Source organism: Oncorhynchus keta, chromosome 28 (assembly GCF_023373465.1).
Source record: "Oncorhynchus keta strain PuntledgeMale-10-30-2019 chromosome 28, Oket_V2, whole genome shotgun sequence".
NCBI lineage: Eukaryota > Metazoa > Chordata > Actinopteri > Salmoniformes > Salmonidae > Oncorhynchus > Oncorhynchus keta.
Window position 1 is genome coordinate 75,674,240 of NC_068448.1, and position 20,162 is coordinate 75,694,401.

The following is a 20,162-nucleotide window of genomic DNA, read 5'->3' on the forward strand; positions in this document are numbered from 1 at the left end:
GCTACCATCAGTCAGGATGTGGCCCAGAAGTTAATTGACAGCATGCCAGGGCAGATTGCAGAGGTCTTGAAAAAGAAGGGTCAACACTGCAAACATTGACTCTTTGCATCAACTTCATGTATTTGTCAATAAAAGCGTTTGACACTTATGAAATACTTGTAATTATACTTCAGTAATCCATAGTAACATCTGACAAATATCTAGACACTGAAGCAGCAAACTTTGTAAATTAATATTTGTGTCATTCTCAAACCTTTGGCCACGACTGTAATTATTTATCATGAGAGAGAAACAATTATTAATGCTGCATTCTCCAAGAAAGGTTCAAATCTCACCTTTCTGGAAAACAATAGTTATAAATTGCTGAGGTTTATCACATTTGAGGACAAGCTCATATGAAATATTTTGATGTATTTCCTAGTCATCTCTAGCCTTACACAGTTTTATTGAATTTCTTTCTAAATATAGTAAAATCTAACTAATAATATTTCACTGTCTTTATAACTGTAAAATACACATCTGTATGTTTACTGTTTCGAGAAAATGTGCCTAAAGGTCTCTTGATTTAAAACGTCTGTCCCATCACTGTGAACATCTCCGAGCTCTCGTTGGACTTCCTGAACTCATTAGGAACTCGCCTTTCATCTCATTAATCTTGGCGGTCTATTTTACATTTATTTGAAATGTAACCTTTAACCTTTGTTTATCTAGGCAAGTCGGTTAAGAACAAATTCTTATTTACAATGACGGCCTACCCCTGCCAAACACAGACGACGCTGGGCCAATTGTGCGCCGCCCTATTGGACTGCAGTAAACGGTTCAGCCCACCCTGGTCAGAGCATTTTGTATTATTCTGTACGTAAATCTGAGACAATCCATTTAGTATTATTATATGTAACATTTCATATGGTATTAATTTGTTGTCTGTCACCCATTTCGTATGATATACACTGCTCAAAAAAATAAAGGGAACACTAAAATAACACATCCTAGATCTGAATTAATGAAATATTCTTATTAAATACTTTTTTCTTTACATAGTTGAATGTGCTGACAACAAAATCACACAAAAATTATGAATGGAAATCAAATTGATCAACCCATGGAGGTCTGGATTTGGAGTCACACTCAAAATTAAAGTGGAAAACCACACTGCAGGCTGATCCAACTTTGATGTAATGTCCTTAAAACAAGTCAAAATGAGGCTCAGTAGTGTGTGTGGCCTCCACGTGCCTGTATGACCTCCCTACAATGCCTGGGCATGCTCCTGATGAGGTGGCGGATGGTCTCCTGAGGGATCTCCTCCCAGACCTGGACTAAAGCATCTGCCAACTCCTGGACAGTCTGTGGTGCAACGTGGCGTTGGTGGATGGAGCGAGACATGATGTCCCAGATGTTCAATTGGATTCAGGTCTGGGGAACGGGCGGGCCAGTCCATAGCATCAATGCCTTCCTATTGCAGGAACTGCTGACACTCCAGCCACATGAGGTCTAGCATTGTCTTGCATTAGGAGGAACCCACGGCCAACAGCACCAGCATATGGTCTCACAAGGGGTCTGAGGATCTCATCTCGGTACCTAATGGCAGTCAGGCTACCTCTGGCGAGCACATGGAGGGCTCGCCAGAGCTAGAAATGCCACTCCACACCATGACTGACCCACCGCCAAACCGGTCATGCTGGAGGATGTTGCAGGCAGCAGAACATTCTCCACGGTGTCTGTCACATGTGCTCAGTGTGAACCTGCTTTCATCTGTGAAGAGCACAGGGAACCAGTGGCGAATTTTCCAATCTTGGTGTTCTCTGGTAAATGCCAAACGTCCTGCACGGTGTTGGGCTGTAAGCACAACCCACACCTGTGGACGTCGGGCCCTCATACCACCCTCATGGAGTCTGTTTCTGACCGTTTGAGCAGACACATGCACATTTGTGGCCTGCTGGGGGTAATTTTGCAGGGCTCTGGCAGTGCTCCTCCTGCTCCTCCTTGCACAAAGGAAGAGGTAGCGGTCCTGCTGCTGGGTTGTTGCCCTCCTAAGGCCTCCTCCACGTCTCCTGATGTACTGGCCTGTCTCCTGGTAGCGCCTCCATGCTCTGGACACTACGCTGACAGACACATCAACCCTTCTTGCCACAGCTCGCATTGATGTTCCATCCTGGATGAGCTCCACTACCTGAGCCACTTGTGTGGGTTGTAGACTCCGTCTCATGCTACCACTAGAGTGAAAGCACCTCCAGCATTCAAAAGTGACCAAAACATCAGCCAGGAAGCATAGGAACTGAGAAGTGGTCTGTGGTCACCACCTGCAGAACCACTCCTTTATTGGGGGTGTCTTGCTAATTGCCTATAATTTCCACCTTTTGTCTATTCCATTTGCACAACAGCATGTGAAATGTATTGTGAATCAGTGTTGCTTCCTAAGTGGACAGTTTGATTTCACAGAAGTGTGATTGACTTGGAGTTACATTGTATTGTTTAAGTGTTCCCTTTATTTTTTTGAGCACTGTATTACAATTAGTATTGTTACAAATTTGCTAAAATGAACAATATGTTACGAACTCTAGCTTGGTGGTTAATGTTAGCTTTAAGTTTAGGAGTTAGGTTAAAGGGTTACGGTTAGGGGAAGGGGAAGTACTGTAGTTGCAAAGTAGCTAAGAATACTGAACAAACGTAAAGTGTTGGTCCCATGTTTCATGAACTGAAATAAAATCCCAGAAATGTTCCATACACACAAAAAGCTTATTTTTCCTCATTTTGTTCACAATTTTGTTTACATCTTTGTTAGTGAGAATTTCTTGTTTGCCAAGATAATCCATCCACCTGACAGGTGTGGCATATCAAGAAGCTGATTAAACAGCATGATCATTACACAGGTGCACCTTGTATTGGGGACAATAAAAGGCCACGAAAATGTTCAGTTTGTTCAGCCACCGATGTTTTGAGGGATTGTGTAATTGGCACGCTTACTGCAGGAATGTCCACCAGAGCTGTTGCCAGAGAATTGAATGTTAATTTTTGTACCATAAGCTGCCTCAAATGTTGTTTTCGAGAATTTGGCAGCAAGTCCAACCTGCCTCACAACCGCAGACCACGTACAACCACGCCAGCACAGGACCTCCTCGTCCGGCTTCTTCACCTGCGGGATCATCTGAGGGGGGTGCTGAGGAGTATTTCTGTCTGTAATAAAGCCCCTTTGTGGGGAAAAACTCATTGTGATTGGCTGGGCCTGGCACCCAAGTGGGTGCACCTCCCAGGCCCTGGTCCTGCCCAGTCATGTGAAATCCATAGGGGCTAATGAATTTATTTCAATTGACTGGTTTCCTTCTATGAACTGTATCTCAACCTTTGGGTTGCTAGATGTTAGCGTTGTACATCTAACCAACCACCCTACTTTCGTTTTTGCTTTAAGTAACCACACGAAACATAGCATACTAAATGGAGTGTGTAGGATTTACATACAGAATAATACAAAATGCTCTGTGACCAGGTTGTTCAGCCAGGAGTTGGAGAGTCTGAAGAGCAAATGAAAATGGTAAGAGGGGAATCCCAGCACTTTGAGTTTACATGTCAGACAGGCTGAGAGAAGTGTCCGTGGGAACCAGGGCTATCGCTCAGTGCGAGCCATTTCGGTCTACCGTGTCCACAGATCAATTTATAAGCGAAATTGTCAGTCAGAACCGGTACCAGAACCACCACACCAAAAAGGTTAATGAGGAGAAATGTGGCTTCTAGCAAATGTAATGCAATAAGCAAAAGACATGGATACCATTTTATAAAATGTTTAGGGAGTCAATCTTTGTCAGAATAGGAATGAATGAAAATACTAAACAGTTTTCCATCCTGAGAATATTTAAAATAAAGATGACCCAGTAAATAAAATGTAATCTCAAAGCAGGACTGAAGTGAGACGGCAGTCACGGACAACTTCAAAGTGAATAAATCTACACCAACTTCGATCAGAAGGAAACTTTATTATCCACATCTCATGGATGGATAATTACATTTTTTTTGTAGTAACATAAAATGGCAAAAACCAACCGACCGCTACAACAGTAAAATAAAATCCTCCACGATTTAAACCTCTGTTGCATAGTTAAAATGATCAAATAAATAAAAGTCAGATTAGCCAAATGTCTGTACAACATCCAATACTAAACACGTATCCTACTGTAGATTACCCTTCTTGGTTCTGCTCTAATAGTGTCCATGTACACAGTTTGCCAGCTATCTACACAAAACATCTACATTTTGAAATGAAATGTCCACGAGGATGTTGCTCTATGACAGTAAATGGTTGGTTAGTTGGATCTGGTCAACAGATCGTATGGTCTCATATCCTGCAAAGACAATCGTCACCTCTCTTAGGACATTTTCACATGATTGGGTTCCTTGAGGGTTGGGTTCCTGTTTCACACCAGATGTCAACATCCTGGTACTTTTCCCCCAAATTGTGGGTCCATACCAGGGTCTAGGAACTACTCAACCAATTGTCAGTCACATAGAGTCTTTGCTGTACACATGTCGAATGGTTGTCTTGTGAAATGCGTTGTATAAATGAAATCATTTTTAACCAAATTTACTAAGTTGTACCTATGCAGGACCAGTGGACCAATAACATTCTGCTTGTTTGAACAACTAGGCTACTGAAAGTAGTAAGATAGGGCAGCTCTGCTCTGCTTCTAGTTCCTAAGCAACTTTGACAAGCATTTTGCTACACCCGCAATAAACATCTGCTAAATATGTGTATGTGACCCATAAAATATGATTTGAAGAGTTCCATTAGCATTTGTGACTACCACTACATTTTCTAGAGATTTATTGCAGCACAGAAATTAAGAATCTGTCAGTTCTACCAGAGTATGTCATTAGTCAAAGCTTCCCATACAGTGTCTTCAGAAAAGTATTCACACCCCTGGACTTTTTCAAAATTGTGTGTTACAGCCTGCATTTAAAATGGCTTAAATTGAGATTTGTCCCTGGTCTACACACAACAATCCCATTATGTCAATGTGGAATTTAGGTTAAGAATTTATTTGAGAAATTCATTAAAAATGAAAAATGTCATGTCTTCAGTCAATAAGTATTCAACCCCTTTGTTATGTCAAGGAGCCTAAATAAGTTCAGGAGTCAAAATGTGCTTAAGTCACATAAGTTGCATGGACACTCTGCAGTACGTGTATAACGGTCATTTTTTAAATCATCTCTGTACCCCACACAATATTATCTGTATAAGGTCCTTTAGTCAAGCAGTGAATTTCAACCACAAAGACATTGAATATCCAGGCGTCCTTCCTAACTCAGTTGCCGGAGAGGAAGGAAACCTCTCAGGGATTTCACCATGAGGCCAATGGTGACTTTAAAACAGTTACAGAGTTTAATGGCTGTGATAGGAGAAAACTGAATGTAGATCGATAACATTGTAGTAACTCCATAATACTAACCTAAAGGACAGAGTAAAAAAAAAAGGAAGCCTGTACAGAATAAAAAATATTCCAAAACACACATCCTGTTTGCAACAAGACACTGAAGTAATACTGCAAAAAATGTGGCAAAGCAATGAACATTTTGTCCTGAATACAAAGTGTTATGTTTGGGGCAAATCCAATCCACTGCATTAGTGAGGACCACTCCTCATATTGTCAAGCCTAGTGGTGGCTGTAGGATATTTCCCACACTTTGACATTCAAGTATTTTGTGTAGATCGTTGACAAAAAAAATGACATTTTAATCCCACTTTGTAACAACTACACGTGGAAAAAGACAAGGGATGTGAATACTTCGAAGGTACGGTAAACAAAGTCCTTGAGCTCCTCAGTGAAACGTGATCCAGTTGCAACCTGAATGCATGCGTGTCTGGAACGAACACATTGATTTGAGTTCATCCTCATTCTGGTCGAGCTCCTTTACTATACAAACTGAAGTCCACATCTCTGAAAAACCATTACTGAACCTCTGTGGTGATAGTTCCCCCAAAAATATCTGGCCTTGAGTGGAACTGAATTCTTCGAGAATCTGGCGTTGGCACGGTTGCGATAGCTTTCAGCACATAATAGGTCTGATAAATCCAGGTCCGTTTCCCCTCCTTCACAGCGATCAGACTTCCTGCCCGGAGTGTTTATAGTCACAGGATTGAGGACGAGACAAGCAGCCCAACTAGTGTGGACGCATCCTAACAGAGTCTTTACCCCTTTCAGCTATTTAAAACACCTTGTGTAGTAACTTCTCCAAGGTGGCTTTCAACTCCAATTTGCTGTCACTCGTGTACAGTTTTAGACAGTGTCTGTTCTTATGCCCTGGTCCTAGGTCAGCTTACTCTACCATAATGCTAACATGAATCTGTTCATCAAGAAGCAATGTGCTGATCTTGGGTCAGCATTCTCCATTGAAATTCCTCAGTTGTGTCATTTACAGGAGTCCGAGTGCCTCACTACAGATCAGTCACAGACCATGCTCATCAAGATGGCACTGTCAGCAGAAAAAGACTGGTATATATATAATTATGCTTTTGTGTAAATTAGAAAGAATGAATGATTTTGAAAATATAAACCATGGAGACATATTGAGCCGGTCTGTATCCAGGTCCTCAGGAAGGACAGTTTGTTCCTCTAGGTGGTTCTCAGTTTCTTGTCCCTGTGACCTGGGTGAGCACTTGGGCTGACAGTGTAACAGTGGACAGACACTGTGGCTGTCCCCTCGTGTCCTTGTCCGTTCTGCTGGTGATGTCACAACGAAGGAGGAGGAACGGAGGGAAACGCCGCGGAGACTTACTTCTTCTCTGGTGTCCGGAAAATCTGTTCATAAGGCGGGGGTGGGTGGTTGCAGTACGAGGGCGGTGGAGGGTAGTCGTTCATCATATGGGCGGGGTCGGGCTGGATGGGGTAGACGGGGGTGAGGGGGGAAGTCATGACGCCGCCGGGGTCACCATAGCCTACCATGCCAGGCTGCTGGGATACTGCATGGGGGAGGACAGAGAAATTGTCACTGTTAATCAGAGTGCAAATTCAGGTCTGTGTGAGTAATGTGATTTTGTGGATTCAAATAAAGTATTTAAAAAAATGTCCTCTTTCCGCCCTCTTCTCAACAGCTCAAAGCCCCCCTTTAAGTGTTCTGACACAGGATGCGACATCAAATATTCATGACAAACATCCCACAACTACCAACATGCTTAGCTGTCAACGCTGTGTTGCCAATGTTATTTCAACAACAAAACAAATCAATGTGACGACGTTGAATCAACATGGAAAACGGATTGGATTTAATAAAAAGTCACATTTTGTTGATTTCACGTTGAATTATTGACAACTCAACTAAATGTAAATCAAAACCTTGAACTGTGCCAGTTTCAAAGTCTCAGCTGCCTTGGAAACCAAAACCCATACTCTTTTAGCCCTAATGCAGTGGTGGGAGAAAGCCCTAATGCAGTGGTGGGAGAAAGCCCTAATGCAGTGGTGGGGAGAAAGCCCTAATGCAGTGGTGTGAGAAAGCCCTAATGCAGTGGTGGGGAAAAAGCCCGAATGCAGTGGTGTGAGAAAGCCCTAATGCAGTGGTGTGAGAAAGCCCTAATGCAGTGGTGTGAGAAAGCCCTAATGCAGTGGTGTGAGAAAGCCCTAATGCAGTGGTGGGGAAAAAGCCCTAATGCAGTGGTGTGAGAAAGCCCTAATGCAGTGGTGTGAGAAAGCCCTAATGCAGTGGTGTGAGAAAGCCCTAATGCAGTGGTGGGAGAAAAGCCCTAATGCAGTGGTGGGAGAAAAGCCCTAATGCAGTGGTGGGAGAAAAGCCCTAATGCAGTGGTGGGAGAAAAGCCCTAATGCAGTGGTGTGAGAAAGCCCTAATGCAGTGGTGGGAGAAAGCCCTAATGCAGTGGTGGGAGAAAGCCCTAATGCAGTGGTGGGAGAAAGCCCTAATGCAGTGGTGGGGGAAAAAGCCCTAATGCAGTGGTGGGGGAAAAGCCCTAATGCAGTGGTGGGGGAAAAAGCCCTAATGCAGTGGTGGGGAAAAAGCCCTAATGCAGTGGTGGGGGAAAAAGCCCTAATGCAGTGGTGGGGGAAAAGCCCTAATGCAGTGGTGGGGGAAAAGCCCTAATGCAGTGGTGGGGGAAAAGCCCTAATGCAGTGGTGGGGGAAAAGCCCTAATGCAGTGGTGGGGGAAAAAGCCCTAATGCAGTGGTGGGAGAAAGCCCTAATGCAGTGGTGGGAGAAAGCCCTAATGCAGTGGTGAGGGAAAAGCCCTATGCAGTGGTGGGGGAAAAGCCCTAATGCAGTGGTGGGGGAAAAGCCCTAATGCAGTGGTGGGAGAAAAGCCCTAATGCAGTGGTGGGAGAAAAGCCCTAATTCAGTGGTGGGAGAAAGCCCTAATGCAGTGGTGGGAGAAAGCCCTAATGCAGTGGTGAGGGAAAAGCCCTATGCAGTGGTGTGAGAAAAGCCCCAATGCAGTGGTGGGAGAAAGCCCTGATGCAGTGGTGGGGGAAAAGCCCTAATGCAGTGGTGTGTGAAAGCCCTAATGCAGTGGTGGGGAAAAGTGCCCAATTGTCATATTTGAGTAAAAGTAAAAAAGGTATCTTCAAAGAAAATGACTCAAGTAAAAGTCACCCAGTAAAAATATACTTGAGTAAAAGTATTTAGATTTTAAAATATACTTAAGTATCAAAAGTATTAATCGTTTCAAATTCCTTATATTAAGCAAACCAGACGGCACCATTTTCTTGTTTTTTAAATTTACGGATATTCCCAGGGGCACACCAACATGATTTATAAATGAAGCATGTGTGTTTAGTGAGTCTGCCAAATCAGAGGCGGTAGAGATGAGCTCTTGATAAGGGTGTAAATTAAACAATTTGCCTGTCCTGCTAAGCATTCAAAATGCAACAAATACCCTTTGGAGTAAAAAGTACTTCATTTGCTTTAGGAATGTAGTAAAGTACAGATACCCTTTAAAAAACTACTTTGGTAGTACTTTATTTTGAAGTATTTTCACACCACTGCCTAAATATATGATTTGGACTAAGAGTGGCTGCCTGGCTCTGCGTGTCAATATCATCAGCAGCCATTTTAATTATCTCACTGCACCTGGAATGAACATTGATTTAAACACCCCCCACTGGGTATCTTATCTCCTGCAACACTGTGCAGGCCAGTAAAGCTGTCACTGCTGATAACACAGTGGGGTAAATTGGCACTTTGAATCAAAATAACCTGTGATTTGGTATCCTTCAGCAATGTCTATATCGCTAACGTGGTTAAAAGAATTGAGAATCCACTTCCTAGGAACGCTGGTCTATGACGTATACTCCCACTGACCTGGCGTAGATACAGGCTGCCTGGTGAAGGAGACGTTGAAGGCAGGCTCGTCGCTGAGGGGCGAGGGGTGCATGCACCTGCGGAAGAAGAAGCCCGCTCCGCAGCAGAATAGCACCCCCATCATCAGCATCAACCTGGAGAAAGAGGGAGGAGAGAAAGAGAGCAGTCAAAGTGGGACATGCATTGAAGTATAAAGTTAAACTGGCAGCCATTTTGCACTGTTTTGCTATGGCTTTGGTCATTGTAGTAAGACGGGAATATTTTATTAAATGTAGTAGTAGTGTTTCCAACCTCAAGAAAGCTATGACCTTTGGCTTTCACATGGAATTGTTTATTTATGTCTGAGAAAAAATATACTTTTCAACCCATATGATCTAGTACACAATAAAAATTAAAAAAGCTTTTTCATACTTTACAGTGCATTCGGAAAACATTCAGACCCCTTGACTTTTCCACATTTTGATAAGTTACAGCCTTATTCTAAAATGTATTCAAATAGTCCCCCCCCCGACATCAATCTACACACAAAACCCCATAATGACAGAACAAAAGCAGCTTTTTGAAATTTTAGCAAACTTATTTAAAAAAACAAAAAAAACAATTACAAACTTCAAATATCATATTTACATAAGTATTCAGACCCTATACACAGTACTTGGTTGATTACAGCCTTGAGTCTTATTGGGTATAACACTACAAGCTTGGCACACCTGTATTTGGGGAGTTTCTCCCATTCTTCTCTGCAGATCCTCTCAAGCTCTGTCAGGTTGGATGCGGAGCGTCGCTGCACAGCTATTTTCAGGTCTCTCTGGAGCTGTTAGACTGGGTTCAAGTCCGGGCTCTGGCTGGGCCACTCAAGGACATTCAGAGACTTACTACGAAGCCACTCCTGCGTTGTCCTGTTGGAAGACGAACCTTCGCCCCCAGTCTGTGGTCCTGAGCAGGTTTTCATCAAGGATATCTGTACTTTGTTCTGTTAATCTTTCCCTCAATCATGACTAGACTCTCACTCCACCATGCTAGACAGATGGCGTCAAGCACTCCTCCAGCATCTTTTCATTTTTTCTGCATCTCACGAATGTTTGTCTGTCCATAACACTTTCGCAATCTTCTTCTGTCATCTTGCCCATCTTAATATTTTCTTTTTATTGGCCAGTCTGAGATATGGCTTTTTCTTTGCAACTCTTCCTAGAAGGCCAACATCCCAAGTCACCTCTCCACTGTTGACAATGAGACGGGTGTTTTGCGGGAACTATTTAATGAAGCTGCCAGTTGAGGACTTGAGGCATCTGTTTCTCAAACTAGACACTCAATTTTTATTTATTTGACCTTTATTTAACTAGGCAAGTCAGTTAAGTCAGTTAAGAACAAATTCTTATTTTCAATGACGGCCAATGTCGTTCTGCCTTGTTCAGGGGCAGAACGACAGATTTGTACCTTGTCGGCTTGGGGATTCGATCTTGCAACCATTCAGTTACTAGTCCAACGCTCTAAGCACTAGGCTACGCTGCCGCCCTGATGTACTTGTCCTCTTGCTCAGTTGTGCACCGGGGCCTCCCACTCCTCTTTCTATTCTGGTGAGAGACCGTTTGCGCTGTTCTGTGAAGGGAGTAGTTTTTTTTAACCTTTATTTAACCAGGCAAGTCAGTTAAGAACAAATTCTTATTTTCAATGACGGCCTAGGAACAGTGGGTTAACTGCCTGTTCAGGGGCAGAACGACAGATTTGTACCTTGTCAGCTTGGGGGTTTGAACTTGCAACCTTCCGGTTACTCGTCCAACACTCTAACCACTAGGCTACGCTGCCGCCCCAAGCGCTATACGAGATCTTCGGTTCCTTGGCAATTTCTCGCATGGAATAGCCTTCATTTCTCAGAACAAGAATAGACTGACGAGTTTCAGAAGAAAGTTCTTTGTTTCTGGTCATTTTGAGCCTGTAATCGAGCCCACAAATGCTGATGCTCCAGATACTCAGATACTTAGTCTAAAGAAGGTCAGGTTTATTGCTTATTTAATCAGAACAGTTTTCAGCTGTGCTAACATAATTGCAAAAGGGTTTTCTAATGATCAATTAGCCTTTTAAAATGATCAACTTGGATTAGCTAACACAACGTGTCATTGGAACACAGGAGTGATGGTTGCTGATAATGGGCCTCTGTACGGCTATGTAGATCTTCCTTAAAAAATGTTTTTATTTTTTATTTTTTTTATTTTTTATAAATCAGCCGTTCCCTGCTGCAATAGTCATTTACAACATTAACAATGTCTACACTGTATTTCTGATCAATTTTAATGGAAAAAAAAAAAAGCTTTTCATTTCTAAGTGACCTCAAACTTTTGAACTGTAGTATATATCTGACTAAAACGATCCGTTCCACGGACTGCACTGGACTAGTGATGCAGGTAGTTTGTTATATTATATAGTTTCCAAGGAAAAACATGAACACTTCCCAAATCAAAATGTCATGAGAACACATGTTGACTGATACCACACAGCCAGTCCTAATCATGTTGACTGATACCACACAGGCAGTCCTAATCATGTTGACTGATACCACACAGGCAGTCCTAATCATGTTGACTGATACCACACAGGCAGTCCTAATCATGTTGACTGATACCACACAGCCAGTCCTAATCATGTTGACTGATACCACACAGGCAGTCCTAATCATGTTGACTGATACCACACAGGCAGTCCTAATCATGTTGACTGATACCACACAGCCAGTCCTAATCATGTTGACTGATACCACACAGCCAGTCCTAATCATGTTGACTGATACCACACAGGCAGTCCTAATCATGTTGACTGATACCACACAGGCAGTCCTAATCATGTTGACTGATACCACACAGGCAGTCCTAATCATGTTGACTGATACCACACAGGCAGTCCTAATCATGTTGACTGATACCACACAGGCAGTCCTAATCATGTTGACTGATACCACACAGGCAGTCCTAATCATGTTGACTGATACCACACAGGCAGTCCTAATCATGTTGACTGATAACACACAGGCAGTCCTAATCATGTTGACTGATACCACACAGGCAGTCCTAATCATGTTGACTGATACCACACAGGCAGTCCTAATCATGTTGACTGACACCACACAGCCAGTCCTAATCATGTTGACTGATACCACACAGGCAGTCCTAATCATGTTGACTGATACCACACAGGCAGTCCTAATCATGTTGACTGATACCACACAGGCAGTCCTAATCATGTTGACTGACACCACACAGGCAGTCCTAATCATGTTGACTGATACCACACAGCCAGTCCTAATCATGTTGACTGATACCACACAGGCAGTCCTAATCATGTTGACTGATACCACACAGGCAGTCCTAATCATGTTGACTGATACCACACAGGCAGTCATAATCATGTTGACTGATAACACACAGGCAGTCCTAATCATGTTGACTGATACCACACAGCCAGTCCTAATCATGTTGACTGATACCACACAGGCAGTCCTAATCATGTTGACTGATACCACACAGGCAGTCCTAATCATGTTGACTGATACCACACAGGCAGTCCTAATCATGTTGACTGATACCACACAGGCAGTCCTAATCATGTTGACTGATACCACACAGGCAGTCCTAATCATGTTGACTGATACCACACAGGCAGTCCTAATCATGTTGACTGACACCACACAGGCAGTCCTAATCATGTTGACTGATACCACACAGCCAGTCCTAATCATGTTGACTGATACCACACAGGCAGTCATAATCATGTTGACTGATAACACACAGGCAGTCCTAATCATGTTGACTGATACCACACAGGCAGTCCTAATCATGTTGACTGATACCACACAGCCAGTCCTAATCATGTTGACTGATACCACACAGCCAGTCCTAATCATGTTGACTGATACCACACAGGCAGTCCTAATCATGTTGACTGATACCACACAGGCAGTCCTAATCATGTTGACTGATACCACACAGGCAGTCCTAATCATGTTGACTGATACCACACAGGCAGTCCTAATCATGTTGACTGATACCACACAGGCAGTCCTAATCATGTTGACTGATACCACACAGCCAGTCCTAATCATGTTGACTGATACCACACAGGCAGTCCTAATCATGTTGACTGATACCACACAGCCAGTCCTAATCATGTTGACTGATACCACACAGGCAGTCCTAATCATGTTGACTGATACCACACAGGCAGTCATAATCATGTTGACTGATACCACACAGGCAGTCCTAATCATGTTGACTGATACCACACAGGCAGTCCTAATCATGTTGACTGATACCACACAGCCAGTCCTAATCATGTTGACTGATACCACACAGCCAGTCCTAATCATGTTGACTGATACCACACAGCCAGTCCTAATCATGTTGACTGATACCACACAGCCAGTCCTAATCATGTTGACTGATACCACACAGCCAGTCCTAATCATGTTGACTGATACCACACAGCCAGTCCTAATCATATACAGGAGAAAGCTATGATCCCTTATTGATGTTACTTGTTAAATCCATTTCAAATCAGTGTAGATGAAGAATTGTTAAACCAAGAGACAATTGAGACATGGGTTTTGTATGTGTGCCATTAAAGAGGGTGTATGGGCAAGACACAATATTGCAGTATCTTTGAATGGGGTGCGGTGGTAGGTGCCAGACGCACCGGTTTGTGTGTGTACCACGCTGCTGGGTTTTTCACACTCAGGTTCCCTGTGTGTATCAGGAATGTTCCAAAGGACATCCAGCCAACTTGACACAACTGTGGGAAGCATTGGAGTCAACATGGGTCAGCATCCATGTGGAATACGACACCTTGTAGAGTCCCATGTCTCAACAAATTGAGGCTGTTCTGAGGTCAAAAGTGAGTACAACTCAATATTAGGAAGGTCTTCCTAATGTTTTGTACACAGTGTATATTGGGATGATGTGCTTTGATGTCTTGAAGTTGGGTAGTATTTTTCCCCCAGCAACTTATTATTTTTTTTAAATTGTACCTTTATTTAACCAGGCAAGTCAGTTAAGAACACATTCTTATTTTCAATGACGGCCTGGGAACAGTGGGTTAACTGCCTGTTCAGGGGCAGAACGACAGATTTGTATCTTGTCAGCTTGGGGATTTGAACTCGCAAGCTTCCGGTTACTAGTCCAACGCTCTAACCACTAGGCTACGCTGCCGGTGCAAATACTATGTTCTCCCGTGGAAACGTTGCAGTCGGTCTTGTATGAATCGACAGTAAGTAAAGCGGCACCAAACGTCGCCCTATTTTCAGCTGAGCTCGTACCACCAGGAGAGCAGTGCCTTATTTGTATCAATGATGTCAATGATTTCAGTGATTTCAATGATTTCAGTGACTTCAATGATTTCAATGATTTCAGTGATTTCAATGATTTGTTCACCACCAGATTGAGAAACGGTTGCCAGTCAGAGAGGTGACTCGTCAATGACCTGGGCATGGGATTTAACTGACCTAAGACGATTACGACCTGGGCATGGGATTTAACTGACCTAAGACGATTACGACCTGGGCATGGGATTTAACTGACCTAAGACGATTACGACCTGGGCATGGGATTTAACTGACCTAAGACGATTACGACCTGGGCATGGGATTTAACTGACCTAAGACGATTACGACCTGGGCATGGGATTTAACTGACCTAAGACGATTACGACCTGGGCATGGGATTTAACTGACCTAAGACGATTACGACCTGGGCATGGGATTTAACTGACCTAAGACGATTACGACCTGGGCATGGGATTTAACTGACCTAAGGGACCTGGGCATGGGATTTAACTGACCTAAGACGATTACGACCTGGGCATGGGATTTAACTGACCTAAGACGATTACGACCTGGGCATGGGATTTAACTGACATAAGACGATTACGACCTGGGCATGGGATTTAACTGACCTAAGACGATTACGACCTGGGCATGGGATTTAACTGACCTAAGACGATTACGACCTGGGCATGGGATTTAACTGACCTAAGACGATTACGACCTGGGCATGGGATTTAACTGACCTAAGACGATTACGACCTGGGCATGGGATTTAACTGACCTAAGACGATTACGACCTGGGCATGGGATTTAACTGACCTTACGACCTGGGCATGGGATTTAACTGACCTAAGACGATTACGACCTGGGCATGGGATTTAACTGACCTAAGACGAAGACCTGGGCATGGGATTTAACTGACCTAAGACGATTACGACCTGGGCATGGGATTTAACTGACCTAAGACGATTACGACCTGGGCATGGGATTTAACTGACCTAAGACCTGGGCATGGGATTTAACTGACCTGGGACCTGGGCATGGGATTTAACTGACCTAAGACGATTACGACCTGGGCATGGGATTTAACTGACCTAAGACGATTACGACCTGGGCATGGGATTTAACTGACCTAAGACGATTACGACCTGGGCATGGGATTTAACTGACCTAAGACGATTACGACCTGGGCATGGGATTTAACTGACCTAAGACGATTACGACCTGGGCATGGGATTTAACTGACCTAAGACGATTACGACCTGGGCATGGGATTTAACTGACCTAAGACGATTACGACCTGGGCATGGGATTTAACTGACCTAAGACGATTACGACCTGGGCATGGGATTTATTTTCCCAATAACAGCATTGGAACATTGCAATGAGAAAGCCTTACAATTCAACTAATGTCATGTATGCTTTTTGATTGGACCAAACCAATAACACTGAAAAAAATCTTTAAAAAAAACCTCTTGTCCAGTCCATTTATAGTCAGAGTTAAGATGGACTCACCAGAAGTACCATAGCCGCTGGATGGAGAGGGCTCGGACACAGCAACGGGTCCCACAGCAGTCCTCGTACGAGCGGCATCTGAAATGAGAACACAATCTTGGTAAAAAAAAAACACTTTGTCTAGTCACATCTAGAAACAGAGTGGAGTGAGTTATATACACTGAGTGGACCAAACATTAAGAACACCTGCTCTTTCCATGACAGACAGACCAGGTGAATCCAGGTGAAAGCTATTATTCCTTATTGATGTCACCTGTTAAATCCACTTCAAAATCAGTGTAGATGACGGGGAGGAGACGGGTTAACCTGTTAGACCTATAGGGGCAGTATTTCATTTTGGATAAAAAGACGTGCCCGTGTTTAGCGCAATATTTTGTCACGAAAAGATCTCGACTATGCTTGGAATTGATAGTTTTGGAAAGAAGACACTCTGACGTTTCCAGAACTGATTTTTGAGTGCCATAGAACAAAATCTACAGGCAAAACAGGCAAAACCAAGATGTTTGAGTGACCAGGAAATCAACAGGATTTCTGGAGGCACGTTTTCCATGATCGCCTTATATGGCTGTGAACACAGGAATGAACGGACACTTCCTATCGTTTCCCCAGGTGTCTGCAGCATTGTGACGTATTTGTAGGCATATCATTGGAAGATTGACCATAAGAGCCTACAATTACCAAGTGTGCACGGTGTCTGCGTGGAAATTGGTGCAAAAAGTCAGGTACCAGTATTTTTCCATCCGAATCAGAGAAGAATGCACGCTTCCAGGGACGGCATTTCAATGAAGAGATATATGACAAAACACCTTGAGGATTGATTCAAACAACGTTTTCCATGTTTCAGTCGATATTATGGAGTTAATTCGGAAAAAAGTTCGACGTTTAGGTGACTGAATTTTTGGTTAGTTTCGGTAGCCAAATGCATAGTAACAAAACGGAACGTTGTGTCCTACACAAGCATCTTTCAGGAAAAACTGGACATCTGCTATGTAACTGAGAGTCTCCTCATTGAAACATCTGAAGTTCTTCAAAGGTAAATTATTTTATTTGATCCCTTTGCTGGTTTTTGTGAATGTTGCGTGCTAAATGCTAACGCTAAATGCTAAGCTAGCTATCACCACTCTTACACAAATTATTGATTTTCTCTGGTTCTAAAGCATATTTTGAAGATCTGAGACGACATGATTGTTAAGAAAAGGATAAGCTTGAGGGCAGGCATATTTATTTCATTTCATTTGCAATTTTTAGAAATCGCTAATGTTGCGTTATGGTAATGAGCTTGAGGCTGTAGTCACGATCCCGCATGCGGGATGGGGCGGCCTAAGAGGTTTTAAAGAAAGATTTGTAAGCTTTGAGACATGCATTGTTTATGTGTACCATTCAAAGGGTGAATGGGCAAGACAAAATATTCAAGTACCTTTGTATGCGGGGGTATGGTAGTAGGTGCCAGGCACACCAGTTTGAGTGTGTCAAGAATTGCAATGCTGCTGGGTTTTTCACGCTCAACAGTTACCCACGTGCATCAAGAATGGTCCACCACCCAAAGCACATCCAATCAACATGACAAAACTGTGGAAAGCATTAGAGTCAACATGGGCCAGCATCCCTGTGGAACGCTTCCAGTACCTTGTAGAGTCCCATGGGTTTCCCAGACAGAGTTTAAATTCTACTTAAATGAATCCAGAATAAAAAAATAACTTAATTATTTAGATGAATTTGTTCTAGACTAGGGAGTCCCAGACTAAGGTATGTAAGGACTAACCAGTTAATCTTTGTGAAGCCTAACTAGATAGCAATGTGCACTTAGTGCAGACCTGAGGATGCTTCAGAAACCAGGGATGGGAAACTAATACATAGCATTGTGTGGAATTGGAGGAAATCAACCCAAAACCAAAAATAAAAACGTTAAAAAAGGTCAGTGGCTTTGGGAAAAAAAAAAAAAAAAAAATTCTAAAAGAGAATTGTGCCGAAGCATCCAATTATCGAAACATTTTGATAAATAATAATAGAATTAAAATAAAATAATAAAGTACTTTATGGGGACTGAATGCTTAAGTCTGCCAGGCTTGCTAGGACAGACCAGATGCAATTTCAATTAGAACGGAGGTGTGAAGCGTGGAGGCCTTTGGGCCCAACAAGTGGCAAGAGTCTTTGAAGTCCCATCTTTGCTGTTCAAAGACCATCCATTGGCATTTCCTACAAGAAATCTGCCTCCAGAAATAAAAGCTTCTCCCAAGTGGGTGTGACCCCTTCTCCTCCTGCTGCTTGGATTCCACCTGGCGATCTGTTCACCGTCTGCCCTAGCCCATCTCCCAGTCTGGTACAAGTACCCCTCTCCTGTGCTTTTGCTCGTCTCCAGCACACACACGCACTGTTGGGGCAAGTGACTCTGAACTTACAATGGCTAGCCCCAGGACATTATGTATATATTTTTTTCCCTTGTGCATTTTGCTATTTGACAACTGCTTGCTTGCTTTGTTGACTAACCTCAGGAGGCTGAATAAATTTGGCTTGTCACCAAAAGCACTCACAAACTTCTACAGATGCACAATCGAGAGCATCCTGTCGGGCTGTAACACAGCCTGGTACGGCAACTGCTACGCCCACAACCGTAAGGCTCTCCAGAGGGTAGTGAGGTCTGCACAACGCATCACCGGGGGCAAACTACCTGCCTTCCAGGACACCTACACCACCCGATGTCACAGGAAGGCCATAAAGATCATCAAGGACAACAACCACCTGAGCCACTGCCTGTTCACCCCGCTATCATCCAGAAGGCGAGGTCAGTACAGGTGCATCAAAGTTGGGACCGAGAGACTGAAAAACAGCTTCTATCTCAAGGCCATCAGACTGTTAAACAGCCATCACTAACATTGAGTGGCTGCTGCCAACATACTGACTCAACTCCAGCCACTTTAATAATGGGAATTGATGGGAATGTATGTAAAAATGTATCACTAGCCACTTTAAACAATGGCACTTAATATAATGTTTACATACCCTACATTACTCATCTCATATGTATATGTACATACTTATTTTCCACCATAATTTGCAAATAAATAAATGAAATATCCTACAATGTGATTTTCTGGATTTTTTTCCCTCATTTTGTCTGTCATAGTTGAAGTGTACCTATGATGAAAATTACAGGCCTCTCATCTTTTTAAGTGGGAGAACTTGCACAATTGGTGGCTGACTAAATACATTTTTGCCCCACTGTATATACTGTACTCTATATCATCTACTGCATCTTGCCATCTTTATGTAATACATGTATCACTAGCCACTTTAAACTATGCCACTTTGTTTACATACCCTACATTACTCATCTCATATGTATATACTGTACTCTATACCATCTACTGCATCTTGCCTATGCCGTTCTGTACCATCACTCATTCATATATCTTTATGTCCATGTTCTTTATCCCTTTACACTTGTGTGTATAAGGTAGTAGTTGTGGAATTGTTAGGTTAGATTACTCGTTGGTTATTACTGCATTGTCGGAACTAGAAGCAAAAGCATTTCGCTACACTCGCATTAACATCTGCTAACCATGTGTATGTGACAAATAAAAATATTGATTTGAACGTACTTTGGTGTGAAAAGTGCAAATCAATCCCAGAACAACATCAAAGGACCTTGTGAAGATGCTGGAGGGAAAAGGTACAAATGTATCTATATCCACAGTAAAACGAGTTCGATATCAACATTACTTGAAAGGCCACTGAGCAAGGAAGGAGCAACTGCTCCAAAAGCGCCATAAAAAAAGCCAACTACAGTTTGCAACTGCACATGAGGACAAAGATCGTACTTTTTGGAGATATATATATATATATATATTGATTTTAAGTAAATCCCAGTCCCTATCCCCGATGGAGGCCTTTTGCCTTTTGGTAGACCATCATTGTAAATAAGAATCTGTTCTTAACTGACTTGCCTAGTTAAATAAAATGTTAAATAAAGGTTAAATAAATAGAACAAACAGCATGATTCCTCAACAGAAAACAAGAAAATGAATGCCTGGACCACCATTTTGTAA

At 42.8% G+C, this 20,162-nt stretch overlaps 1 protein-coding gene across 1 annotated transcript in view; it reads right to left on the reverse strand.

Moving 5' to 3' along the window:
- Window positions 1-3,948: 3,948 nt before the first annotated feature.
- Window positions 3,949-20,162, reverse strand: part of LOC118372497 (vesicular, overexpressed in cancer, prosurvival protein 1-like) — a 72,321-nt gene continuing 56,107 nt past the window's right edge. The window contains exons 3-5 of the mRNA XM_052484002.1: window positions 16,117-16,194; window positions 9,294-9,427; window positions 3,949-6,949 (exon numbers count right to left, since the gene is read on the reverse strand). Of these exons, the coding sequence (XP_052339962.1) occupies window positions 6,762-6,949; window positions 9,294-9,427; window positions 16,117-16,194 (400 nt within the window). The 3' untranslated portion in view covers window positions 3,949-6,761. The remainder of the gene's footprint in view (window positions 6,950-9,293; window positions 9,428-16,116; window positions 16,195-20,162) is intronic.